At 38.9% G+C, this 27,165-nt stretch overlaps 1 protein-coding gene across 3 annotated transcripts in view; it reads right to left on the reverse strand.

Moving 5' to 3' along the window:
- Window positions 1–27,165, reverse strand: part of kiaa0825 (KIAA0825 ortholog) — a 134,338-nt gene that overhangs the window by 80,899 nt on the left and 26,274 nt on the right. The window contains exons 7-20 of one of the 3 annotated variants that reach the window (XM_023344099.1): window positions 26,319–26,486; window positions 23,585–23,667; window positions 23,244–23,492; window positions 19,468–19,745; window positions 17,649–17,799; window positions 14,085–14,275; window positions 12,917–13,123; window positions 12,523–12,633; window positions 10,154–10,293; window positions 7,207–7,386; window positions 3,576–3,809; window positions 3,190–3,494; window positions 2,773–2,879; window positions 240–1,463 (exon numbers count right to left, since the gene is read on the reverse strand). In XM_023344099.1, the coding sequence (XP_023199867.1) occupies window positions 1,430–1,463; window positions 2,773–2,879; window positions 3,190–3,494; window positions 3,576–3,809; window positions 7,207–7,386; window positions 10,154–10,293; window positions 12,523–12,633; window positions 12,917–13,123; window positions 14,085–14,275; window positions 17,649–17,799; window positions 19,468–19,745; window positions 23,244–23,492; window positions 23,585–23,667; window positions 26,319–26,486 (2,438 nt within the window). In that variant the 3' untranslated portion in view covers window positions 240–1,429. Of the gene's footprint in view, window positions 1–239; window positions 1,464–2,772; window positions 2,880–3,189; window positions 3,495–3,575; window positions 3,810–7,206; window positions 7,387–10,153; window positions 10,294–12,522; window positions 12,634–12,916; window positions 13,124–14,084; window positions 14,276–17,648; window positions 17,800–19,467; window positions 19,746–23,243; window positions 23,493–23,584; window positions 23,668–26,318; window positions 26,487–27,165 lie in introns of those variants that run through there. The other 2 variants (XM_023344097.1, XM_023344098.1) reach the window with 2 other exon arrangements.

The following is a 27,165-nucleotide window of genomic DNA, read 5'->3' on the forward strand; positions in this document are numbered from 1 at the left end:
GAGAAAAAGACAACAAACAGAGAGGTGAAGGGAAACAAGAGGGTCTCTAAAAAGTTGTTTCCAGTTAAGAGAAGAATTTGGATCCAAGTTGGAAATTAACATTCTGAATCATTCCCACCACCGAGTTAAAAACTAAAATCTATGTATATATACAGTATTATATATATATATATATATATATATATTTTTTTTTTTTTTTTTTTTTTTTTTAACCAAAGAAAAAAAAAATTAACCCCGGATATCTGGAACTATTCAGTCAAGACTGATAAATATTAATATACATAATAGATATTGTCAGACCCATCTTACTGGGCAGTTGCTCCATATCATTTTTTTAAACAAAGTATTGTTAAAAAAAAGATTATGCTAGTGAATGCATTATAAAGTCAGTATGAAAGACATTCAACTTAAATTAAAAAGAAGCAGAACATTCTTCTAACACTGGAGGAGTTGTTAAGCTGCACAGCTCAGGTGTATGAATCTGTTGATGGAACATCTACCAGTCATGTCCTGTACAAATCTGTCTTTTGAGAAGATTATTGAACTGTTAAAAGAAAGTCCGAACACTTGGTCATGTGACACAAGCCATGTTGAGTGCAAAGCACACATGACGACGTTTCTGTTAAAGAAGCACTTTTGCAAAACTTGAAAACTAAGCTCTCCATCCAATGTGACTGGGCTTGAGCCATTTTGACCAAAAAGAAAAGGATGAGATTTTACTCTCTAGATGTTGCAAAACTCCAGAAAGTTCTGTCACAGCTGTGGAAAAACGGGGATTGAAACATGCACTCCAATAAATTCACATTTTCTATTCCAAAATATTTTGAAACCATCCCTTCCATTTGTCATTTGTCAAGTATTATGAATTACATTCTGTGGGTACTTTAACCTAAGTCTAAAAGCTTTCGACTATATTTAGATCTTAGGCCTGAGGCAGTTTTATTTCTAGCAATGCCCCAGAACAGAAGTGAAAAAGGAAATTAATTAGAAATATTGTTATGAGGAACCGAATAAACTCTGACCAGAGAATCCCACTACAGTAAAATGATGGTGTATGCGTGTGTGTGTGTTTTTTTAGGACGTGTAATTGTATGTCAAGGTCCTCAAGCGTGTACAGTTCCCAACCCTGGCATACGCCCACATCGTTTCTTGCCCTTTCTGTACGGATGGCTATCACACCACCGTCCATCAAGTCCTCTCCTTCACACACACTTCCTGTCATTGTTCCCTCTCTCGTCCTCTTTCTCCTCTTCCTCTTTGTAATTATAATATGGCAGAAGCTGTGTCGCCTGTCAGCCAGCCATTGGCTGTTTGACATTGAGGGTGGCAAAAAGAAAAGGAGTCCCGTCTTGTCCATATACATCGCCTCATTCTTCTGCCTGGCGGCCCGGCTGGTGGTGTTGTCGGCGGTGGCGGCTGTGCATCCGTGTCAGCACCTGCGCTGTATCCTTTCCTGTCCATCACTGTGCAGGTGAAGCAGATGATTGGATTCAGTCAGCGGGGTGATTAATGAGGGCCCCTCCGGATTTGGGACAGCCTATCAATCATGTCATTAGGGCCAATGTGCCCTGAAAGAGGCAGACCTCCGCCAAGGAATAACTGCATTCATCTTCATCTGTGTATGCATCCCGTCAGCCCAGCCAGGGTCACCATGATGGAGAACAATAATCTTCTCCTCTACAAATTACTTTGCAAAGACAAGGTGGGTGGCGCAGTAAGTGGGAAGGGGGGATTACAGTTGGGAAAGGGAAAGAGGAAAGTGAGATGAAAGAAGAGAAGGGGGCAAATGTCCTTTTATAAGGGTTTCACTCCAAATATGACGCCAGCAGAAAAGTGGCTGTGTTTTTTGGAGTTATTAAATACCGCTGCTCTCTCTCTGTCTGACAGTGTTCTCTGATTGTTTACAAGTCAGGCGTCACTTCCCTGTGAAGGTTAGTTTAATGAATAGTAATGATCCCACTGAATGCCTCCGACAGGTGATACATAATCACTCTTCTTTCACTTTTCCACTCATCCCCCCTCGCCCTGACGCTCTATGCTGCCCCATCTGTTCTCTCTATTTTTTCCCTCCACCTCTCACCCCCTCTTCATCTTACTGTAACAGGCGAGCCTTTTACTAGGACCGGTTGCAGCTTTACTAAATGTTTTCATCTGTTCATTTACTTAAAGTTGTTACGCCACTAAATCGCCTTTTCATGAGGATAGATGCACCCAGAGCTTGTTATGATGAAGTGAACAGCCAGAGACGCCGTTTCTGGGAACAAGCTACAAAAAGGAAAGCCAAAGGTCACAGATTGACCCAAAATGAAAGCTGGATTCCCATCATCTTATACTGGAGTTCTCGTAGGCCAAATGGTATGTCCACCACATCATTTACAAAAACAAACACATCTGAGATTCATCGATTTGACTCAGAGCTTTTCAATGAAAAATTAGCCTGATGATGCAATTTATCAAACGTTGAATGCTCAATTAAAAGAAAACGAGTATTTTTTTTTCTTTCTTTAATGTCAAGTACCTAAAAACACCATCAGTCAGATGAATCAGTTTGACCCTCCTTCTGTCAGCCCTCAACCTTCCTCTAGGCAACAATCAATCAATACTCTTAGATCTTCCAACTTAATGTATAAAGAGGCATTTTCAAATGATCCAAATAAATTCATAAACCCTTCTGTTATTCAAATAACCAGTAGTACATATGTAATCATTAAACTACAATCAGTACCAAGTTGACCACAACCTCTTCAGAAATCTTTTCCGGTGGCCTCTCACCTTTCTGCACAGAGTTTGCGAGCTTTCTGCAGCTGGATGTTTATCCACTTGGGTCGTCTTTCCTCCAGAGCTTGCAGTACTTTATGCACTGTAGGTTTGGGAATTCCCTGTCATAGAACATTAACATAAATTACACCTTAGGTTGTATCAAATCAGCTTGGATGTGCAGTGTAATTAGATCACATAGAAAAACACAACAGATTACATGCATTCAATATACATAAGGCAGCATCCATGCTCTGTATCAAAAGTGCAGTAAATTATGCACTAATCAAGCTTTAGCTAACTGACTTATGTTATTTTTAGATCCAACCTGCAGAATCAGCAAATTCTCTGATTCTGATCTCTGTCTAATTGGTTGGAGCATCTCCGGTTATAATAAAACTCACATTTATCCGTGGTGAATAAATTATTTACCTTGTGCTGGATGCTCATTGCAGCCTGCAGGCACTCTCTGAGCAGAGATAAGTATTCTTTTGCCCTGCAGTCCAGAGCCAGACCACTGATTTCTTCAAGTGCATCAGGGTCTTCCAGACCCTGGATCAGAAACCCCAGCAGCGCCCAGAGCAACAGCCCCATTGAGCGCAACTGCCGGGCATGCTGGGAGAGATGCTTTTCTGCCATTTGAAAGACGAAGCGGATAGGGAGAGGCAACGACGACACAGCCAATGGCAGGTTGGTAAAAATGAAGGACAATGCTTGAATTGCTAAGGATATGACAGCTGAAAGGAGAAACACATAAAAAAAAATACTTCCGTAGGGATTTTTTTTTCCAAGTATGAGAAAAAGGGGTTTATGCTTACCTTTGGAGTCAGTATCTTTCCCTCTTCCATCAGGTACTGCATAGTTCCAGTCCTTGGGTATTTTAGCCAGGACACTCTCTGGCACCTTTTGTTTAAACTGGTGTGCTTGACTACAATCCTCCGTGCCCTGCCAAGCCACTGCCATTGAGACCAGGTGTACCAAAATACTGTTGGCTGACTTTGTCACCAACGCTCGGACACAATCAATGACCACTGGTGCCTTCTGTGTAGTGTCTGAATAAAAAATCCCAAACAAAAGCAGCAAGTGAAAAAAGTGATTGAAGTAAAATAAAACAAAACCTTAAGACATTAAAACGTATACAATTTTAGTTTGAAATGCGGTTCTAAAAAAAAAAAGCATAAAATAAGAACAGATATAAGTTCACTAATTCTGAGAATCGAAACATAAAAGAAAAAAACAAACAAATGACTTTCAACCACAGGGGAAATTTGCAGCTGCCCATGTGATCAAGCTAAATAACCTCTGGAGAAAAGCTTTATAGTCAGCAGAAACAAAGACTGAGTTGTCTTCCCCGCAAGGGCAAGAAAAATTTGAGTTATTGTGAGAATTTTGCACCGGATGTAAAGCATGGTGGAGACAGCATCATGTTGAGGGATGGCTAATAAAACAATAAGGAGCATTAGTTCTACTATAAGTCGGAATGTAAGTGTACAATTAAGCCCAGAGTTACTCATAGCTCTGCCAGATTTAGATATACATGGGTTTAATCAACCAAAAAGTTTGATTCGGACAGAAAATGACAAACTTCCCCCAAAGTATAAGAAAATGTACAAGAGTTATTACCTAAAAAAATAAATAAGTACATCATATATGTGATTCTGTTTACATTTTAATAAAAATAGCATGTCACAATTAAATTTTGTGCACCAAATTCGTGCTTTTAAAATCATTGAAGTTCTTTGATATGTACGGACATCATAAAGAAAACTATTGTGTCATCAAAACTCCAAAATGAATAGATAAATCTAGCCAGCGGTTGCTGTTGCTGATTGTCAGTGTTCTAATACATACATTAGCTTCAATAAACAAAACCACATGCATATATTTCATTACTAGACTGGTGGAGTTTCAATCAAAAGAACTCAATGTTACAGGTCACCCTATGTCAAAATGACTTGTTAATGCAGACAAAATGAAAATGCAGAGGCACCTGTAACTTGATTCAAATAGAATGCCTATTTCTTGAAATCAGAAATTGGATTACAAAACAGTAAGGTCAGGTTCTACGCAGATGTTCTGTATTAAACCCAGATGGCCCAATAGCAGCATTTTTACTATCTTCGCCAGGTGCAGTGTAGCTTTCATCGCTCTCCTCTTTCAAATCCTGTTATTATTGATAACAGAGCTTCTATAGAATGAGGTTGCATGGCACCTATAAACTTCCCACAGCTCTGGCTGTAACACTACAAGCTACAAATTATAGTGGTGGCACATGAACCTACAAGAATGACTAAAAGCTGAGTGAACTCAGCGCCCGAGACGAAGAAAACCCCTCAAAACAGGGAGCAAAATAGAAAATGATATGACTAGTGAAAAAAAAAGCAAGTCTCTGGATCTGTTCTTCAAAGTAACTTGATTTTCAGACCTTAAACTGCATTTACTTTATCGATCCCGGTATTGATTTGAAACAACCTTTGAACTCCTGTGTGGTAAAACATCAGAGTAAGTGGTGAAACTGTCAAAACTCTCAATGTGATCTATGAAAGTTAATTCAGCAAACAGTTTAAATAGAAATGGGGGCACTGGGGGTATCCTGTAACCAAAATTATAGTATAAAGATTTGGAACAGTCCAATAATTAAACTAATTACCCTTTGAGGATAAGTGATGATTGGATGACATTGAGAACTTCTTTCTGGCACACTCTATCTCACTTTCGTTCATTTGCTTTTTCGACCCCTCCCGTGCTTTGTCTCTATCCAAATACTCTTCTCCAGTCACCCTAATTTATGCTGCAATAATTACCACTCAGCCAGGATGTGAAAATCACTCCTAAAATGAACTCTCTTCACTACAGGAGTTCTGATTAAGCGCTCCTGCAAAGCTTGCATCTGAGATAAGACAAAAAAGAACTGTTGTAAAAAAAAAAAAAAAAAAAGAAACATCATATTATAGTCATACATTTGATCATTTGCACTCAATGTCAACACTGGCCTTTAGAGAATAAAAAACTAATATACCGTTGACAGGTTTACTTTAAAATCACTGTTACTGATTCTTCTTGAAATGTAGTAGATGAGTGAGAAGGTGGTGACCTCTCTCAGTTATTCATACACGTTTCCTGCTATCATGAAAAGCAACATTTTCCTGTGACTGATTTATTAGGGTTACATCAAGAAATCAACAGGAGCTTGGAATAAGACGATTTCTTGCTTGACCAGCTCTGATTGGTGATTGGTTGGTTGGCAACAACAAAGCTGATGTTTTTTAGTTTTTTTTCCAAACACTGAGTGCATCATACATAACTAAACCAGGTCACACTAACAACAACACTCTTCTGTGTGGAAGTTGTGAAAACACTGTCATTTTTGGGACAGTGGAATGGAGTTACAGGAGCTACAACACGTATAAAACATGTCTTGAACGAAAAGTGTACTTGACAAAATAATTTCTTTTGTCAAGAAAATATAAAGAGGCTACACACACCCTTTTGGAAAAGCATACCAAGAGTTATAGGACTGACTTCTCAACAGATTTACTCTGAGTTCAGGGCAGCTAAATCTCAAGTTAATTAAAGTCAATGAAAGATAACCAATACACAGCTTCAGGATTTTTAATACCGCAGTGAATCCACAGCTATAAAGAGAGTAAACCACATGAGGAATGAGCCTTGACTATATGACAGTCATTTTTATTAAATAAGGCCACTGAAGTGAACATGGTTAGGGGCTGACAATCCACACATTAAACAAGAAGATGGTGAATGTTGCTTCCTGCTATGTTGTAAGGTAGTTTCAGTAAAATGAAGAAAATAACGTTTGGAAAGTTTGGCTTATCTAGAAGTGTACGCAAATTTTTTGATGTTTGAACATAATATGCAGCAGAATCTTAGGAAAAATGTAAACTGCACATCATCCAACTTTGTCAAGTGTTGCTGGTAGAGTAGTGATACGTTATTCAGTCAGTTGCTGAGATGATCTTAAACTCAGTGCATCAAAATTTTCAATATATGTAAAAACTAAAACAATGACCTTTGAGAGTCTGTCAGTGGAACAATGATACCAATAATTTAATCTGCAACAAGAGCTACTTCTATTTAGGACCTTGACAAATCTTTTCTATGTCATTTTGATAACTACTTATACTCAAAACTAAAAGAAGTCATACTTTTGACTAAAATAGTGTTTATAAATTAATAATGTACTATGTGACTGTTACTGTTAGTAATCCTTATTTTAATACCAGAGTCTTTGTGTATGACTGATAACAGCTGTAGCAATAAACATAAAATATATTGAATATAAAGGAATCAGTATAATTGATTTTTCTACACCTGAATCCTAAAACGTTGTTTTTTTTAACTATGCAATATTTGACCAAGCAGAGTACGCGAGTATCTAAAGCTTTCACAGCTTGATATATTACCACTCTTTTCCAACCAAGATATTACCTGCCAGTGTATAGAGATATTTCCATATGTGTGCTCTCTCCAGGTATGGCTGAAGAGCCTGGGTCAAAGCCTTGGGAACATTATTCAAGCAGGAGAACAAGTTGAACAAAGCAACTATGAAATCATCTCCTGCCTTGCAATTCTCTGTGGACATTTCTGAGTTAGTCTTCTGGCAAAAATCTGGAAACAAAAAAACAACTGAAGTCAGCCTGGTGAGATACTTCAGCAACAAAACAACTACATGTGGGGATATTTAAAACAACACTGAATTGATGAAATCCTGATATTCTAGAAGACTTTACATACACAAACAATCACAATCCTACAAGATGAAAAAGCTCACCCACCCAAATGCTGGAAAACACTCTGGGGAGTTGTTTGAATTATCATTCAGAAAATATCAACTCTATAAAGGTATGTATAGATAGACAGATAGATAAATCTAAAACATCTTGATTTCTTTGAACAAAACACACACACATACACGCACACGCACATTGGAAAATGTCAAGGCTGCCTAGCCTGACACATGTTAACAGAAAGGGTGAACAAAAGACAGCGTGGAATGGAAGGGGAAGAAAAACCCACATCTGTGTTGGATAGAAATAAGAATGAAAAAGAAAGAGATTTCAAAGCCCCTGGCTGTGGGATCCATAGAACATGGAGACAGGAAGTGAAAAGGAAGAGGTTTTGACAGGGTGTCCTTGTGGGGGTTGCTGTCTGAGCTGGCTGAAGATGGAGGTGTGTGTGACTGTAAAACCCATATGGATGTCTATATATGTGATTTGTGTGCGGGGGGGTGTTTGCGTGTGTGAGTGTGTTAAGTTGACAGGGATTGCTGAGGAAAGGCCCGCTGCTCCAGAGGTGGCAGACATCTAGCGGTCTGTCAGTCTGCAGTCTAGGAAATGACAACTATTTGTATAGGACAGCGTATGCAAGGCAGCAGTCAATGAGGACGCGCTGTGCTGTAATGGAGGGCAGCATGACTTCCTACTGACTAATGCTGGGCTATTTTAAAATGACAAGGCAGAATTAGCTGCAGCATTGCAGTGACAGATCAGCCCCTTGCATAAGATTCGGGAATGAAGCACAGAGGACTATAAGAAAACTGATTTGCACACTCACACTTCTGCTCCTTCACAACCATTCAGCTAACATGTATCCTAAGATGTTGTAAACCAAACGGACCAAGACTCTGCACATTGTGCAGCATTACGTGGATCAGGCAGGCATCTTGTTCGCTGCCTGTCTGGTAATTGGTCCTTAAGGGGAGAGTGTTATGGATATCACTGCTGTGACTGCAATGGGCCAAAGAAACGGGGTTGGCTAACATTAATTTCCACTCTGAGTGCTGGAGAGCACGGGAGGTTAACTAGGTGCCTTTTAATAATGATCCCATTATGAAGCAGCAGATGACTTCAGAAAAACAGATGTCAGTGCGCTGGCACATCTCTGTGGATTTTCCAGAACTCTTCCAGCATACAATAACTCCTGTGTGTTATTTTTTTAAAGCTGATTTCTATGTTCCCTTCTCTACCCCTCTCCCCTTGTCTGTTCTCCGTCTCTGTGCTTATTCAACCTTGATACATAGCCAACAAAGACACCTGTTTATCTTCCGGACAACCAGACATGCAGTCACAAGGGTCTTTTCTGCAAACCACAGTAATTGGAAGCAGGCACACAATAGACAATAAAAAGACTGTTTGTGTTTACCTGACGTAGTGTGACTTTCAGTTTTGAGAAAGCTGTTGAATTACAAAAGTAATGAGAGACCTGCTCCACATCTGGCACTAATAAAAGTTTTAACTGATCTGATTGTGTCCAGACAACCCCACATACAGGTGTGAACTCACTCAAGACACGTTGCAAACGCTTTTCCTCAGACTACCTTCAGAGGTGGCTTTGAATACAAAAAAGGACCACCTACTGACCTGATGGGACTGGGACTACTCTGAAGCATCAGTTATGTATATCAATATTAATATCAGTATCAAAAACCACCACTGATTGCTACCACTTGAAAAAAAATGGCAGTACATTACAATATCAAAATCAACATTTGAAAAAGCTGGTTGAAAAACGATGAAACAAAAGTCTCAGAAAATATCCAATCCTATTTTAAACCAGTAGCAGCTCATTTCAAAGGTCCAATAAAAAGTACATGGAGTAGACAGATGCGTAAGCAGTATGAAAAAGTTAGTTTTGAATTCATTATTAAAGTAGTTTTTTTTTTTAATCATCAGAGAAATGACCCAAACATATGGGGAAGTGCAGTGTCTTATTGCCGTGAAGACATTTCAGTCAAGCTGTTCCCTCTGTCTGTCTGTGTCCTGGTTAATTATCCCGTCACCCCAGATAACAGGCGAGAGTCAGCGCTTCTAGTGTTGATTTACGGCAGCGTGCGGGGAGACGCATCTCGAAGCCTCTGAGTCAGGCCCAGACCAAGCCAGAGAACAAGACAGAGAGAGTTGTTATTAATGAGGTCGCTATAATGTGAATTAATGTGCGAGTGCACAACAGTCTTTAAAGGTTAGACTGTTGCCATGTGGAGAAGAAAAGAGGGAAGGGGAAAAAAATCTTTAAAGGTCAGAGTATGTGCTCTGCCTGGGCCAGCTGAGTGTTTATTACTGTGCTCTATTGATTTAGTAATGATGATGACCAAGGTGAAAATGATGATGATAGCAAAGATGCTGATGATAACTTCATAAAATGAATGGGGATCATCTACAGTCCATATAACTAGCTTAAGATCTTAGAGCACCATAATTAGGATTCCAATAAACACTTCTCACAGATGTCCCCTGTGGTAACCGCTGATATGAAACAGGAAATATCAAAGAACAAAAGTATTTTAGCTTTTTCCTAAAAGACGAATGGTGAGGCATCAGAACTGCAAGCACTTTTAAGTCAATGCAAACTGAAATAAACAGAAAGAAAAAAAACTCACAGGAATTTTCCAGGAGTATTCTAGGCAGGTGACAATCTTCATAAAGCAGCATTTGCAGCAGCAGCTTGGGACTGCATCCTGGGTCAGAGGTCAGTAGCCTCAACTGGCACGCCAAGGCTGCCTCACCGGTAAGGCCATCTCTTAGAGACGAGAAACAAAGAAAGGAGAAAAAGTTGACAGTTCTGCAGCGTCAGGTGAGTATTCTGATTGAAATCCATTTAGCTAGAGACCACAAAAAAGACATGAAGGCTTCACAGGAGAGGGAGAAACAAAGGCAGAAATCCTGAGAAGTACGAACAGCTGGGAAATGGCAAAAATAGTCATTCTTTTTAGTGCTGTTCACTTCAAATGTAAACTTACTTATAGCATGCATGGAAAGGAATTAGCTCCAATCTTGGCCAGCTAAAAGCAAATTAACATTTGGGTGACAGCCAAATACATGAATATACAGCAATACCCCCCTCCTACATCTTTTGTATAACCAAGAGGCTGCAGCCAGCTGTGAGTAATGAGCCGTATCCTTGGTGTGTGCGAAGCTTTCAGTGTGTTCAGAGCCTTTGCTTGTGGTTATGTGTGTGCAAGTGTGAAAGCATGCTGACATGTGTGCCTGCATGTTACTTTATACATCTCAATAAAATCTAATGGAAAGAGTGGACAGAGTTGGTCTTAAGAGCAAAGAGGCGGGAGGCGGCGCGTTGAGGGGTTGTCTCCCCAGAAATTAGCCATTCCATCTGAAAGGCTAGAGAAGGGTGCACCCTGCTGCTTGACTGAAGAAGACTATGCCTTGGTCTGACAGAACAATTTATGATGTCACTGTGACTGCAAATTCATAAGTAGTCCTCTTTTAAGTGCTCTGATAAATCTACAGGGCAGGGTCAGCTTACAAAATCCAAACACACGAATCCAACTACGGATGTATGCTCACACACGCCTGCACGCCCCCGCACACACGCCGACAGACAGATGGGATAATTCAGAGCAGAGCACAAAGGAGAAACATACAACACAAGTTATTTGGTGATTTAAGCGTTTCATTGAATACATTTATATGTTTTAATTGACTGGGAAAAGATCTGGCAGTCAGGATCTGGATGTGGACCTGTGGTTCTGGCTATGGGCCATCTGTAGGCCTTCTGGCATCCTTCCATCAAAGCAGGAGGTGGGACCAAAAGAAATAAAGAGGCCATAAAAAACAAACTAACTTCAGATCCACAATACTAAAGTAGGGATTTGTTTGATTTGTGCTCCGCCGGCATCTTGTGACATAACCTCTGGCTGTGAGAGGAGAGGGGTGGAGAGTGGAGACAAATGTGTGCAAGAGTGATTGATTGCACAGCTCACAACAGCAGTTAGACACAAACGTAGACAAATAACGCATCTGCGATGTCCCCATAACCATCAGCATTACCACTGTGTCAAAGGTAATGCTGGTTTCATCTGCATTATATCATGGCTGCAACTTTGGACTGAAGCCTGGGCAGCAGATTACAGCGCCTGGTGAGAGGATTTGTACCACTTGAGCTTCTCCACATTTTGTCCCAATTCAACCTACGAGTTTTATGTGTTTTATCTGGATTTTCTGAGAAAGACTAACAAAATATAATAGTTCTAATTTTAAGGTGGACCAGAAAAATAGATGTTTTTCCAATTTTTTTTTTTTTACAAATAAAAGGTGTGGTGTGCAATTGTGTTCAGTCCCTCTGAGTCAATACATTGTAGAAACACTTATTGCTACAATTACAGCATCCCCGCAAGACTTCTGGAGTGCATTTCAAAAGCTTTGTACATCAAGAGACTGTAATTTTTAACCATTCTTCTACAAACAATAGCTCAAAGCTCAGTTAGATTGGCTGAAAAGAGTCGATAAAAAGCTATTTTTAATCCATGGCATAAATTTGAATTGGATTTAGGTCTAAACTTTGACAGTACTTTCCTAATACTTGTTAATTCTATCAACTTTTTTCTAAAAAAAAATCCATTGTAGCTCTGGGTATGTCCTTTTACCTTGAGGAGATCACACTAGTTACATGGCTTTTCTTCCATGGATCTATAGTTAGCGGTATTTACTCTAAGATTAAATCACACTCAGGAGGACTCTTTAATCTAAGTATCTAACTTCTGAAAACAATGGGTATGCAGGGGTATCCGAATAAACGGGACTAAAATCAAATGCATTATAAAATTGTCAGATTAATTTTGAGATAAAAAGGAAATACTTTACATTTGTGCACTACGTCCTGTTGGTTTGTGATAAAAAAAATTGAAGTTTGTGGATGCAGTTCAGTTGGTACAAGTGCTTTTGCTGAGTAGAGTTTGTGTGCCTACTGAATGATGTGTGACAGACTACATGATGGATGTGCTTTACATACCTTATGACCTGTTCTGGGAAGTGATCAGGGTTGATAGCATTTAACCAGCGTACAACAGGCCTTTCAGGCTGGCGTGGTGCTGAGTCCTTTGAAGCACTATTCATAAACGATCTAGAGAAATTAAAATTGCACACGGCAGTTTTAAAAGACGCTACTTGCAACACACGTCTATTTAATGGAGGTCAAACAGCTTTGGAAGCAGAAGGCGTTAAAATCGATTAATTTTTTTTGTTTGTTTGTTGTAGTCTTTTATTCAGTTTGCTTCAGTTTCTTTTGCTATCGACAGACTTCACTCAGCCCACTAATTGGATGATTATTAAGTTTACAGAATTCACCTTAATTCACAACATTTCAGTTACTTAGAAATTAACCTTAATGTACACACAGTACAAACCTATGCACAAAAGATATTGGCGCTGTAACAACTAGGAGGACCGTCAGCAGTTGGTCGCACAGGTTGTGGATTTGGTACGGCCAGTCCGAGCCACCTCCTATTATGGTAATTTCTGAAGAAGGGTTGATCAGAATCACATCCTCTGGACTCTCACTGACACTCCACATGAGGTGTTCCACGTAGAGCAGCACTGCTGTGATGTCACACCTTAAAAACAGAGAGAAACAGAGAAGATGACTTTATGAAAACAGACAATACGCAAGTATGCATATTGTTGCTTCAATCTAAAACTAAAATAGAAAAACGTAATTTTCATTTTACTCCTAGGCATAGAGTATAGTGTTAGTATTTAAAAATCATAAAGCATTTCCATAATGTGGTCAAGAATTATTTTTACATCATCTGTTATCTTTTCAGAGACAAGCAATGGTGACCTAACAGAGGCTGATGAAAGTAACAATCGGTGTCTTAGACCTGGAGAAGTTTCAAAATGATACTTGTTTAGTTTTACCTCATAGTTTCCAACTACCATGAATATTTCCAAGGAACATAAGCCAGACTTTCTGTGAACAATCTGCTTTACTTAACATTCTGCATTTTTTTCTCTATTAGCCATAGTTTCCTCATACTTCTCTTACTATATGTTAGAACTATTTGTCTGGGAATTTCAATTTAAAAGAAGAAAAATTACTGACGTCCACCATCTCTACATCTATCTGTGATCCAGGGATAGTATTGATAAACTCAGACTGAAGCAGTTAGCAAACTCCAAAACTGAGAAAATAGTTGAGATTCACACTTTTGATTTGTGAACATTTTTGATTCAACTCAATTGTTCTGTGTCTGCAGTCGTATGTGTGTACTACAAAGTGTAGCAAAACAATCCTTTGGATAATTATGTTTTTATAGTAATATTTGTCTTTGTCAGGTTCTGAATGGTTGCAGTGAAGAACTAAGGGTGCACCAACAGCAGATTTCTGGCAGATCACCAATTTTTAAAAAGTCTGACCTACAGATTTTGATTTTGGCTGTTGCTGAGTTGTTTTTGTCTCAAATATAAAATCGAAACCATCCATTATCCATTAAAACCCAACATACTTAATAATGCAGTGCATTTGTCGGGGTATTGATTTTGTTGTAGCGTTGTTTATATATTTTTTCAAAATACCTGATCTGCAAATGTCTCTTGTACGACGCACGGACTCTGGAATATCTTCGCACCAGCAACTGCAAAGTCTCTGCCAGCACATATCCCAGCACATCCTTGGCTAGCTCTGATGGAAGAACTGACCACAGGTCACTGCGAAGTCCACACAGGAAGTAAAACCACATCTGCAGTGCGAAGGAACACCGCTCTCCCTGCGAAGGAAGAAACATACAGGAGGGAGGGGGCTACAGCTGCATATATGCTATAATGTGGACACAGAGAGTGGAGCAGAAACACAGTAAAGATAAATATAGAAGGAGCGAAACTGCAGGCAGGGAAGGGAAAGAGACTGGTCTGTCATCACCGGGATGTCGTAGCGGTCATGCCACCTGCACTCTGCACCTGGGTTTCTTCCCCCACTGGGAATATAGCCTGCTTTAAAGTCACGATCTCATGAAAATCCCAACAGTTGCACACCTGCAACTTCCAGAAACACTCACACTTACAGAAAGGGCCAGGGAGATGAGATCAATCAAATAATGCTAAATATAGAAATGATGCATCAGAATTGGAAAGAACAAAGGCAAATATGGATTGAGAAGGATTATTACCCAGGAATCCTGTAGCTTTGTCATAAATTTAATAAAGATGCCTTCAGTTTTCTTTACGCCTGTTCCCCAAAGCTCAGCATACTGTATTTACCCTCCAGCAACAAACTGATGACGAGTATGGGAGTGCTACTAAGTCATCCAAAACTCCCCAACTACCTCCTGTCTACATCTCAATGGCCACTGAATTCCCTCACACATCCTCAAATTCTACCTCACCTTTATATATCTTCTTTTTCTAGTCATTTCACTCAATCAATTGTTTATGGGAGTATGGCCTGGATCTTTCTGACTGACAGCAGTATTAGGCACAGAACCAAAGCAACCCCATGAAAACACCTACTTTCTCAAAAAGGTTTTATAAAATCCAATAGCAAGTCTGAACCTGAAATTTTAAAAAATTTAAAATCCCAGAACAAGTTAAAAGAAACATTTCTCAAGGCAAAAATGTAAAGATTTAAAGCAAACCATACTGTGAACAGATTCTGAGAGAATAGGAAAACTCTTGAAGGAAAATGCAGGAAACCCCTGGTAAAGTTCCAGCAAAACAAACCATCATCCAACTCTGTTCAATAAAGCTACCTATATTTGAGAGCAGCTTGGAAATCATTTCCATGCTCTCTCGCTGCATAAAGAATTCAACAGAAAAAGCATAAAGAAAGAAAAAACATGAAAATGAACTCAAGGAGTTTTCTGAGCAAATGCTAATCTCAGATGGAAAAAAATGACAGTGGATGTGTTCTTAGTGTTAGACAAAATGGTTTAAAATAAATAGCTGGGATAAATGTGCCAAATAAAAGAAAGGTCATCTAAGCTTTTAATAGTGGAAATGTTTCTGTGATGTCATGGCCCCAAATTATTTCTAAATATGAAGGAAGCAGGATATGAAAGAAATCACAATTGTTTTGTTTGCTTGTATAAGTTAGAGACACACATGTCTGTTGGATGAGCAGGTGCACAAAAAAGCCTTGTATCCCAGCAAAGAGTGTAACTACGGATTCCAGAGTTAGAGTATGTTTTTGTCTTAGCTATGAAATACCGTAGGATTTTATACTGCCTATCAATAAAAAAATATCTATGTTGGCCCATTTAAGCTACTGTACCTTATATCAACATTACAACCTGGAGAAAACCTGGATTTTTGGAGACATCTCCTGTAATGTGAAGAAAATAAGTGAAAGTTTTTGACCATAATGGTCATTGTTACATTTGTAAGAAAAATTAGGGAATTACAAGCCAGAAAATGACATCCAAATTGTGAGGTAAGCTGGTGGTAGCATCATGGAGCGGGGCTGTCTGGCTACATGTCGGACTAGTGTCCTTCACATAACTGATGGCAACACATGGAAATAACCCTATGTGGAAATATTAAATAAAGTCTCAAGATACCAGCCAAGATGTTAAAGCTTGGGGGCTAATGGCTATTCCAAATGGATCCTAGCATACTCATAAATTACTTAGGAAATGGCTTAAGAACCAAGCCACCATTTTGGATCGGACATCACAAAGTTCAAATCTCAGAACCTTAGAAAATTTGTGGGCAGACCTGATAAGGCATAAGAGAGCAAGAAGGGCAACAAACTCTTGTATGTCGGTTCTGTCAAAAAGGAATTGGACAAAATTACAGCAAGCCTTTGCTGTAATTTCGGTATGTTTCTGGTGAAAAGATACCAGAAACATATGATCCAAGTCATACATTTAAGGATTCTGTCAAATGCTAAGGTTATGTATGTGAATTTCTAAGTTGAGAAAAAATTTTCATTATTCTGGTGTTTAGCAAATAGAAAAGAAAACAATGGCTCTGTGTGGTATTTTATACAATATGAACACAAATGGTTTCAACTTTAATTCAATTTTGAGTTTTTTACTTTTCATTTTCTTCAGTTATGTGTGATGTATCATAATTATGATTTTGTTTGTTTTATAGTTTAAATGCTTGAAATAAAAGTTACCTTCGATAAAGTTTTACACTACTGAATGAATCATATCCTGTTTTCTTTTCTATTTCAGCAAACGCAAGTTAGCTATTTTTTTAACAAGTCAGGTAAATTACAGAAAACAAATAGAATATTTTATTCAACATTACTTTTCTTACAAGACTGAGACCAAGTTGGGGAGCTGAGAATAAAATACACATGGAATTTCAAAAGCTCCCCCTCCTTATTTTTGAATTAAATCACTATTTGGCTGTAAAGGCTCTGAAGGCCAAATCATGTCATAAAGACATAAGCCAAGCTCATATTTTATACTCTCTTTGACCCATTTAACTGACCTCAAACATATGTTGCAATTTTAGTGTTTCATATTAAAAAAAATTTTCATGCCAATAACAATTCGTATGGTGGTGTGGGTGCATAAAAATGAAACTAAAAAAAATGGTGTGGCTGGAGACAAGGTCTCTCTAGAGCAGAACTATGATGTGGAGGAGCCAAAGTTGTTGCAAACCCTCTTACATACATCCATCCGTACAGATGCAGTTGGGGGTGGTTGAACAAAAGCACACACCTGCACACAGCAGGCCTGTCTGACACCAGTGACCCCAAGAAGGAGGAAGGAACAAAGGGGAGGGAATCAGGATAAAGGAAAAAGGAGAGGCGAGGTTTAGATTGGTTTAGGGCATAAAGGCACTGGAGTTCCAGGGCCCCTACGCTGTTTCCAGACAGTCCCAGTGTAGACTGCAGACTTCAGACAGCCGAATCCCTGGAGCCCCCAGGGCAGCATGGAAGCCACAGATGTTCTTAGGAAGCTCAGAGTATAACACTCCGACAGAAGAAGGAGAGTGGGAGGTAAAGGTGTGTTGTGGGAATGAAAGGAAGAGGCAGGGAGGCTCTGGAGTAATAATTCTATAGTTTCCTACAATCTGCAGAACAGGCACACACAGAGATATTTCCAAAGCATAAACCTGGAATGGTGCATAAAATGTCAATCTAGAGGTAAATCAAGCTAAACGGACAGGAAATTGATGTAAACTTCACACCTCGTAGAAGGGTTTAGGGTCAGCCCAGTCATGACTCTCTGCATCCTGAAGAATACAGGTGAGGCAAACCTGGATGCAGTAGCTGGTCAGCTGCTCTCTTAAGGCTTCCACTGCCTCCTGGTATCTCTGGATTGGTAGCAGAGTCAGGGATCTGATCAAAGAAGAAGAAAAAAAAGTTTGAGAAATGCAACAAACAAATCTATATTGTACCAAGTGTTGACTTATCCTAGACGTTCACAACAAGGTTTATTTTCCCCTTAAAAACAGTTTAATGGAGGGATAAGGGGCCTACAAACACCCAGACAGACAAAGGACTATAGAGGGAATCTACAGAGACTACAAGAGATATGAGATACTCTACTAAAGTTACCACACAATTTAAGGACGCATTGCCAACCAGTGGTAATTAAACATGTTTATAAGTCACCTTAATTTTTTGAGGACTTCCAACTTAACAATACTGTTTTAATGACAAAAGTAAATGATAGGTAACTAATAGCAGCTCTCCGTGGTGTCATTATAGTGTCCTCTATTAGGAAGAGAATGAAAGATGGAAACTGAAGAACCTGTTGGGTAAAGCTTACCTACGAAGCAGGAAAGAGAGTCAGAATATGTTCAGAAGATGAGAGTTTGGTGACTGCTGCACATGTATTTCTGTGCATTGGCACACATTGCAACTGCTACCCAGTAGAAGCCTGCTGCAGGCAGGGACTGAAATCACATGTGGCAGGTACAGCTGAGAGAAGCAGAGGATTGGAGCTGCAACTCATTGGATTCTGAAACTTCTAACTTCAGTCTCTTGCAATGGCACATACAGTTGAAATAATAGTACAAATCTGATTTAATTAAGAGAAGTGACTGTGCATCAACAGATTAAGAATTTTACCAAAAAGGAAAGCCATCGTTGCTATGAGTGAAAATAAAGATGTTGCCTCGATGGGAAGATTTGTACAATTTCAGACTATTTGCTTTATGGCAACATAAACGGAAAAATAGGTGGATGATAATAAAAGACTATTTTCAAGCAAGTTGTAGATTTACTGATAAACTAACCTGATTAGGACTAACTCTACAAAGGACTTAAACATTTTCAGCAAATTTCTGGAAGTCTTGCAAAATAAGAATCCACAAGATGTTGATGGGGAATATGAAAAATATTCCAAAGTGGAAGTTTTCATTGGTATTTATGGGAAATAACTGTAAATGTGGGGTAATTTAAACATACTGTATCATTTCCAAATACAAATATAACATTTGGTTTTTCTATCAGTGGACATCAATACAACATTTGCAAGTTAAACATGGACAACATACATTTAACATATTTAGTTAATAATGTAATCAAAACTTTAGGCAATCCACATGTTCAGCCATGTGGCTTTAATAGTCGTGAGCTCTGGTCTCAACATAGTAGGGTTGTAGAAATCATCTGTGCACATGATGGAGGAATGCACCGTGCATGTAGAGGATGTGACCTCATTACGCCTGTTGTAAGCACTGAGCTATATGAATGTAACGGAGGGATAGCATATACTGAATTGCATTTGCATGCAATTTAATTGTTTTGGTCCAGTTTGTGCTAGCAAATTTCAAACTCTTTAAAATCTAAAGGATTAAAGGATAAAAACTTTACTATTTTAATTTCGTTTTGTTCCCATTTATTCCAGTGAATTCCAATAGACGTCTATTGAAAGTTTTCAACTTCCTGGAATTTCACAACTAAAGTTACGACGCATACAGAGCAACACAGCAGCTTATGCATAATTCCTTCTCATGTCACATCAACAGACTCACTCACATGAGTACACCTGCTTCTTACATTTTAGCGGAAGCCGCACTTGAATCCTTCAGCATGACATTGTAATGCTCTAGTCGCTGTTGCACATAAATGCAGGAAGCAAGCAGAGCAGGCAGGTTCTTTAGGGGTGCAGAGGACGGTACCTCCAGGGCCCTCTCCTGCAAACGGCCCAGCATGGCAAATGCTGCTCTGCTACAAGCTTCCACAAAGCTTGATCGCACCCCCAGGAGAGAAGTGTCCCTGCAGGCTACTGCCAGTGGCAGCAAAGCATCGAGCTCAATCAGAATTGCTCCACAGAACTGTGGGGAAAGAGAAAAGGCAAAGACAAGACGAGATCAGAACCAGAAGTGAAATCCGTCAGTAGACAGGAGGAAAAACCTGGAAGAGACTTCGTTTATAAGGCAATGAAAAGCATTTTGCAGGGATAATTTGAATATTTAATAGGTGGGGGACTGAGAGTACTATTAGTCATGGGTTTATCTTGAGAAAAATACTGAAGATTGAATGTGCAGAACACAGATATTGGAAGACATGGCCTCAACAAAATGCTTAAGACTACATCTGCATGTCAGTCTTACTCCACAACAGAGCGCATCGCATTTACCACAATCACAGGGAATCGTTATAGCATGTAGAACTAAGTAAGAGAGCCGAACTGAGAGCAAATGATTGGGTAATGTTTGATGACAAGCTACTGTAGCTTTAGAAATTATTACCTGGTGATTCTTTAAGAAACTTCTGATTTGGAGCTAGGCTGATCAAAGTTTTCAAAAAGGTTTAGTGAGTGTGCCTATTACAGGGGTGTTATGGTTTTTATAGACCCTAATATTTTTAATGAAGTTCAGTGTTTTAATTTATACAGTTGAGCTTAGTGTGAAAACTATTTCACAAAATTTTCACAGCGATGGCAACATAGTAGTTGTTGTGTTTAGGGCTTATATCAAAGGAGTATTATTATTTGATGTTACCCAGAAACGGTGCAGCTACACATGGTCCAAACCTATCAAGACTCAAGACTCCTACTGAAATACATAGCTTTGTGGTAAAAACAAAATAAAAAAGATGAATCATTACAATTTAACTTCACTGCTAATATGATATTGTGTGCAATTTAGGAAAAATAAATATGTCTATAAGGAGAAAAGGTTTTAAATATGCCACATTTAAGTGTATGGTTTGTTAAGACACCTTTAAAGCTTTCAGTTGTCTTGAAGTCAGATTTGCGATTAATTATAGTGAATCTGATTAGAAGCAAAGAGAGTCAATTTACTTATTTGAGCTTTAGCAAAAAGGCACTGATAGCAGAGTGCTAAGGGATAAAAAGCATCACAGGGTATCGGTCAGATGATAGTGCAAGAAAGTCAGAATGCTGAACTTCAGCAAACCTTTAGCTTAAAAGTGTAAATCTATATCTACCCATCAATTTCCCATTGCTGCTTAGTCCTTGGAGGATGGTGGGAAAGTTCTGTTTCTCCAATGAGTGAGAAACAGGGTCCACGCTAAATAGGTTGTGTACCATTATGCAATCAGGCTATTGGAGAATGTAATTTTTTATATTTCTTATCTGTACTTTGTATTTGTTTATCAGTTGAACTGTAAAGAAATAACTGAAAGTTATTTGAAAAGCTTTATTATGATTTCATTGTTTTCAAGTCTCAAAAACTTGAGACTTGAAAACTTGAGACAGAGTTCACTTGAGAGATCCACTGAAAGTGATATTGTAAAAGGCATACTAGTCTAATCAATCAGCCAGCAGTAGGATGCACTATCTTTACTTGGTACACTGTCATTTCAGAACTACAGAATATATAAATAATTTTCAAACTTTCAGCCTTTCTACAGAATTTTCAGAAAAATCTCATCCACACACACAAAAACACAAAACAATCACAGCATCGCATCTCTGCTGAACACAGGCTTAAATTTTAACTAGATACGATCAAATTCTGGAATCCCATCAGGACTACTGCAGCAAGGTGAAACAGGCTATAACTTTTCAAGTGCTAGTTAGGGTCTGCTTGGGCTCCCGGCATAGCGAAGGAGACAAACGAGCACCTCAGGAGAGACTGAAGAGCAGAAAAAGGTGTATTTGGTGATATAATTGAGAGCTCACATTAAACTGAGGAGGATCTAGAGAATTAAGGTCCATCCGCAGGTCAAATTGCTGCTGCTTTGAAAATGAAGTTATTTGTTATTCATTTGTCTGACGATTAAAAGAAACTGCACTAAGCCTGTTTATTTATTGACACTAAGGTGAGTCTACATAAAAAAGGAAGCACTGAGGTATGAAAGTATGAATAAAAAAACTGCGAGATATTGATCCAGATTAGGTTTTTCAGCTAGCAACACAATCTTGAGTGTCTTCTCTTTACAGTCGCCTGAATTTCTTTCAAGCCCAGCTTTATTGTATGCAAATGCATGCAAGTATAACCTTTGGGCTGGAAGGCTCTCATCTTTGAAGCGTTGACCTACACATAAATATGTTGTACAGGTCCTGAGCAGGAACAAATTTTGACACTAGTTAGGAATCAAGAGACACTAATACACACAAAGTAGGAGGATTTAGGAGGACAAAGGTGAAAGAAAGAGGGAGGAATCTGGATGTGCGAAGTGTAGAAGAAGGTTTTTGGCAGCAGAGCAGTTGAAAAGAATGTGAAACTTTAAAGACATTTTAGGTGGAGCTCCCTGAAAAGTTTTTTTTTTAGCGATTTTGAAACAGGAAAGAAGATGAAGAGAGGCTAAATCAGCAGTGTCGGTAAGTATGCGGCTGTTCAACCTCAAACACTGGAGATTTTTGGTGGTGTTACTTCTTAAGTCCTGTTTTACATCACACTCCGGTTTTGGGCCTCAGAAAATTCAATCTCCTGTGTCTGTTTCACCTCTTCTTACCTTTCCCAGGCCCTCTTTTCTCATCCTTTGGTCATGTTATCGCTCCTATATCCTTCTTAATGCTATAGCCACTTTCCTTTTGTGATTTGCCCCTCTATCATTAGTAAACCCTCAATTTCCCCCCATTGAATACCTTTCTCCACACATCATCTAACCCCCATAATATCAACCACACCAGTTCTTGGTTTCTTCCTGTCTTTCTTTTGTTCCTGGAATCCTCCCCTCCAGTAATACTGATCACTCTTCCCCAGACCCTTTCTGATCCAGGGCGTCATCTGTGTCAGACTCAAACTATTTGAGCTTTCTATTATAGAGGGAGCTTTCTACGGGAGCTACAAAAAGCATTAATCTCTCTGGTTCGGGCGGCTGTGTGTAAACCCGTATTGTTAAGTCTGATAGTATTAAAGAAGGATGAAGGGAACAGACCCTCCTCAGGGGAGGCTTTATCCTGAGGTTACTTGTGCACAGTATTAAGCTATAAACTAGACCTTGGTGTGTTTTTCTGTTGAGTAAATTTGAGAAGCTAAACCAGGATTCTGCGGATGCAGTATGATTTAACAGATTACTGCAGAAAGAAACAAAAGAAAACATCAAGAGCATTTTTCAATGAAAGTGAGACGTAACTTCACATAACTAAACCTTATTCTTACAGAAGAAAAACTGCAAAGTCCAATACGTATTTCCAAAAGGGGACGTTTAATGCTGCCTAGCCCTAATTCTGTGAAATTTTATAATTTTATTTTATAGTATGAACTAGTAGAGAGGATGAAAACTATAAACGATGAGCACCACAAAAAAAAAAAAAACTGTTCCATAAATCAAATTTTTTACAAACTCGCAACTGCTCCATCAAAATGTCATAAAACAGACTGAGGTGCTGAAAGAATGAAGAATCTTTACGAGAATACCTTTGCTGTCATTTTAGGAGTGTCTCTCTCTGAGCCTTTGTAAAAGAAGTCTTCTTTAAGATGTTCGTTGCTGACAGAGAAGTCAGCGATGGGGCTTATGGTGACCAAGGTGTGTCCCGAAGAATGCAAGCCCTCTTCTTGCTGTAGATTCTTGGCACAGACGTCATCCAGCACCACTTTAACACAATGCTCCATGTGTGGGACAAGCCTACTAAAAGCTAACCCCCAATTAAACTCCAAAGTCTGGGCCTGAAAAGCAGGAAATGAGCCAAGAGCCAGTAGAATCATAAAATAGGAAGTAGAAAAAATGTTCATGCAACAAACACATGCAAAAGTCTCACCTCTGGGGTGTGAAGTTTGTCTGCGGTGGGTTTCCTGCCATCTGTTGTCGAACTTGAATCCTCCTTAGACTTTTTCAAAATACCTAAATAATGACACAAGATAGCAACTAACTACAGTAATCGATTTCATATAAAATTAAAATTAAAACTTTCATTTTCAGTTAAAGTATTTTAAAAAAAACAATAAACCAACACAGAGCAATGCATACTTTTGAAGTGGACCGAAAAGCCAAAGATGTAACTAAAAATATAAAAAAGATAGAAAGCAATTAAAGCTTCTGCATTATTTCTTTTTGCATTCTGTACAACTATTTATGTTTTTCTTCTGTCTGTGTGTGATTTGTTTTCACTTGTATGTTGTTGTGACAAAGGCTTTTTTCCACTGTGGGATCAATGAATTCCAAAGAAAAGCAAAGTAAATGGAGGGGCTGCCTGCTACACATTAAACAATAATTTGAGTTCTGGACTTTGGCCTATTGTAACATAGCAGAATACTACAGTATGGGCCGTCGAAAAAGACTTTCATTTTGTTGCTCTTACACAGAGGCCAGACTTATGGAGTGCATTATTTATAGTTGTTATGTTCACATTGATGAGATATGGATCTCTGCAGGTGTTCTGTTGCGCCTTACTCTTTCCATTTTAGGATTGATGGATTGAACAATGCTCAACGAGATGGTCAGAGTTTGGGACACTGTTTTAAAACTCCTCCACACCTTTACACCTCAGCAGTTTTGGTCTACAATCTGCTGGTGTTTAATTAATGTTCCCTAATACACCTTCACAGAAAAGCTGGATTTCTACTGACCTCAACTCACATTCGGCCAGAGTGCGTTTACTGATTAGGGTACTTCTAAAAGTGAAAGTCGGTTTCACTGAATCTTGTAAAGGGGAACCAAAGTGACAATAGCTGAATTTAAGTCCACATCACATTTGTCATATTTTTGTGACAAATCGTTGCCACATTTGTCATATTTCCAAAAAAAAAAAAAATCGAAAAGAGAAAAAAGGAGAGTATAATTTTAATCATTTAAATTTGTTGCTGTTGCAAAATGAGAACAGGTTGAATGGGGTGCAAATACTTTTGCAAGGTACTGTATTATATTCACAGGTTGCATCAGTTGAGTGCATTTGTTCTATTCTTTCTACCACTAAACATTATGAAACAAGGACTATATGTGATTAGAATAAACACATGGATGCCAACATGTATGCTTTTTTCTTGTCTGTGTTTTTAGCTTTGAGAATGCTGCTGAATTAAGTTAAGCTCTACTGCAAACAGCATGGAATGGTTCTAAACTCTAACTTTACACTTGCTACAAATAGCTGAATTTACTACAAAGACCATAGACACACCATGTTGTTTACGTTAAGCAAAGCTATTTAAGCTGTGAATTTATTTTGGGGCCAGCTAGTGGCTACATGTCAAACTGCAATTTAAGCACCACTAAGCTGAGCTGACCTGTTTCTTTTTTTTCTTTCTTTATTTTTAGTCCCAGAGGTTAAAAAAACCATGATGACCACAGAACGACTGCCCATGTCTCAAAGGAAGCAGAAATAATTTGCTAATAGATGTGTCTCTACAAGTCCGAATCTGAGATTTAGATTTGATTTGAACCCAGATCTTGGCAACAATGCACAGGGTAATTCCATGAGAGGTGATTGTGTCGATTTGTGTAGGGACTGCAGCTTGTAGGGAAGCTGTGGTGAATAAAAGTGCACAGGATGTTGAGTTGGGTTTCAATTAAAAAGCATGAACATCAAGGCCATAGTTTCCTAATCGGAAAGCGAAGAGTTAGACCCCAGGCGAGGCAATTTAGCCGAACAAGACCGTACGCAATGGAAGAAGGAGGAAGCGGCAGGCACATCACTTTTTGACCTTTAAGCTCATCTGATGAATTTCTGGTAATTAAGTCGTTTGATTGCTTGGAATTAATGATTTGGATAACTGCCCTTTAAAGGCTGTTTACCTCTCTGTAAATTGAGCCTTTCCGCAAGTCTTGTTTTTGTAAATGTAACCTTTATGGAAATTACTCCACGCACCAAAAGCTTTCATTTAACATCTCTGCAGTGGCAGTTCAAAGGGGAAAGAGGAAACGGATACTAAAGGCCTGTATAAGACCCCAGATAATACCAAACTAATAAACACTTTTTTCCAGACTTTATGGTGGAATTAGCAAGGAAGTGCGTGTGCATGCAGGCGTGTGTGCGTGTGTTTCTGCCTGGAGGAGAGACACATATACTGGACTATAGCTTTAGATTTCGAAAATGCAGAGATCATATATGAAACCTGGCAACACTTACACTAACACTTGTGTTGTAGCGGATATTGTAAAGGGCAATATCCCTAAAGGACAAAGATACAAGTGCGTTTTAGAACAAAAATTTACATGCAAAATGTACAAAATAAAGTGAGCACTTGTATTCAGCCTTACTGAGTAGACATTTTATAGAAACAGATTTTACTCCAATTACAGCTGCAAACATAAAGGGAATATCACTCTTCCAGCTCTGCACAGCTACACATTGCATACATTTACACTTTAAAACATTTTATTTGTAAATGTAAACTTTGTGCTGGTGTATCCTGTAATATTTCAATTCAATATATTATGATGGATTTCATTGGTTGTGGTTGTAATGTGACAAAATGTGGAAAAGGGAAAAGGTATAGAAGATATAAATTCCTCTGACACAGCAGAGTAGGTTAACATAGATTTTTAATGAGTTGCACCTTTTAAAGTTGGAGTGTCTCCTGTGCAGTTTATGAAGGTGATGTTAGTGACCAGCTCCCTCACATCTCTCTCAAAGCCTAGCAGGATGCAAGCCAGCTGAGTTAATGCCCTCAGTTGGTGGGAGGTCAAACTGAAGCTCCTGCTTTTCAAAGGAAGCTCCATTGGTGCTGTGAAAGAGATACAAAGAGACAAAATGTACCTTGTATGAGGTCACAGATGAGTTGTAGATATAGAAATTTAAAACAGTTTAATGTTCACAAAGAGGAAATAGTTGATTTTTGCTTTTAACACAGCCTTCTTTGCTAAAAGGCATTCATCAGCAAACACTCTGTCAGAAGTCACTCTTTGCATGTGACACCTTTTCTAAATATTGACCATTCATATTTTCCTCTTACACAGTGTAAACAAAGAATACAGAAAAGAAAATTATGCAAAACTTTGCTTCCTGAGAAGTCACACTTGCACAACCTTCCCTCCCAGCACAAAACTTTTTTTTTCCTCTTCCTAACCCGCAGATGACCCCCTCGGCAAATATGGATTTCCCATTTTGGAGGCTGCCAAAGCCATCACCCGGGGGATGTTCCGCATTAAGCCGGAGAATGGGCGGCTGGGAGATGTGTTGCCATACGCTGAGACACATGCACAAATACTTTTGTGAGTCCGCCTAAATGAGCTCTGCAACTGCAAAGGCATTTGGGAAAGGATGAGCTCAGTATTAGCCTTGACTCTGAAAGCACAGAGATGATTGAGCACTGAGATGGAAAGAAAAGGGAGGAGGGGGGGTCTTCTTTTCCAATAACGGTGACATTATTGCCTTTGGATCCTAACGTAATTTTGCTATATTGT

Source organism: Xiphophorus maculatus, chromosome 12, assembly GCF_002775205.1.
Source record: "Xiphophorus maculatus strain JP 163 A chromosome 12, X_maculatus-5.0-male, whole genome shotgun sequence".
In the NCBI taxonomy this organism is placed as follows: Eukaryota; Metazoa; Chordata; class Actinopteri; order Cyprinodontiformes; family Poeciliidae; genus Xiphophorus; species Xiphophorus maculatus.